The sequence below is a fragment of the Muscardinus avellanarius genome (genome assembly GCF_963383645.1).
Source record: "Muscardinus avellanarius genome assembly, chromosome: 1".
Lineage (NCBI taxonomy): Eukaryota > Metazoa > Chordata > Mammalia > Rodentia > Gliridae > Muscardinus > Muscardinus avellanarius.
In genome coordinates, this window is record NC_137786.1 from 180,911,225 (window position 1) to 180,912,690 (window position 1,466).

Genomic DNA, 1,466 nt, shown 5'->3' on the forward strand with positions numbered 1-1,466 from the left:
TTTCTACTGAATGGCACTTCTAAAATGAATGAAAGAGGTGGATAATGTGTTGGAAATATTTTCTTTATAATTAATATTTTTGTATATTATTTTGAGCAATGTCTTTCTTCTTACATTAAGCAAAGAGAAATATTAGTCCAGCCTATAATCTGATGATCATAAAATATGAAGAAGAGAAGCATGTCTGCATCGCTCCCATACCAGTGATTTCACGAATCTACTAGTTACTGATGGTGGAGACATCATCTGCGGTATCTCTCACTTCCTGGTTTCTTGTCCTCCAGTAAATACACGTCAGAAGATCGGACCCTCAGCTCCTCCTGTTATGGGGTTGTTCAATGTCACTCGCCCTGCTTCTTTCCTCCTGACTGGTATTCCTGGTCTAGAGAGCTCTCATCCCTGGCTGGCAGGGCCCCTCTGTGTGATGTATGCTGTGGCCCTTGGAGGAAACACAGTGATCCTGCAGGCTGTCCGATTGGAGCCCAGCCTCCACGCACCCATGTACTACTTTCTGTCCATGTTGTCTTTCAGTGATGTAGCCATGTCCCTGGCCACACTGCCCACTGTGCTCAGAACCTTCTGCCTCGATGCCCGTGACATCGCTTTTGATGCCTGCCTAATCCAGATGTTTCTCATTCACTCCTTCTCCATGATGGAGTCAGGCATTCTGCTGGCCATGAGCTTTGACCGCTACGTGGCCATTTGTGATCCCTTGCGCTATGCCACTGTGCTCACCAATGAAGTCATTGCAGGGATGGGCTTAGCTGTGGCCGTTCGGAGCTTTGTCACCCTCTTCCCCCTTCCCTTCCTTATCAAGAGGCTGCCTATCTGCAAATCCATGTTCCTTCCCACTCCTACTGCCTGCACCCAGATATGATGAAGCTTGCCTGTGCCGATATCACTATCAACAGCATCTACGGACTCTTTGTTCTTGTATCCACCTTTGGCATGGACCTGCTTTTCATTATCCTGTCCTATGTGCTCATTCTGTATTCTGTTTTGGGTATTGCTTCCCGTGAGGAACGCCTCAAAGCCCTCAACACATGTGTGTCACATATCCTAGCTGTACTTGCATTTTATGTGCCAATGATCGGGGTCTCCACAGTGCACCGCTTTGGAAAGCACGCCCCACGCTACGTACATGTCCTCATGTCCAATGTCTACCTCTTTGTGCCTCCTGTGCTCAACCCTCTCATTTACAGCGCCAAGACCAGGGAGATCCGCCGAGCTATTGTCCGCATGTTTTACCGCATCAAAATGTGACGTTCAAGCCGGGCGTGGTGGCGCACGCTTGTAATCCCAGCATTTGGGAGGCTGAGACCGGAGGATCGCGGTTCACGGACAGCCTCAGCTACTTAGTGAGGCCCTCCGGAACTTAGTGAGACCCTGTTTCAAAATTAAAAGAGTAAAAAACAGGGCAGGGAGTGTAGCTCAGAGGTCAAATGCCCCTAGGTTCCATCCCCAGA

General features: G+C 48.8%; 1 protein-coding gene across 1 annotated transcript; it reads left to right on the forward strand.

Moving 5' to 3' along the window:
- Positions 1–325: 325 nt before the first annotated feature.
- Positions 326–1,263, forward strand: LOC308267736 (olfactory receptor 51I2-like; the record flags this gene model as incomplete). Its single annotated transcript, XM_080702624.1, is given in 2 exon segments — positions 326–836; positions 839–1,263. Coding segments are annotated over 2 exon segments (936 nt in total).
- Between the last annotated feature and the right edge of the window lie 203 nt (positions 1,264–1,466).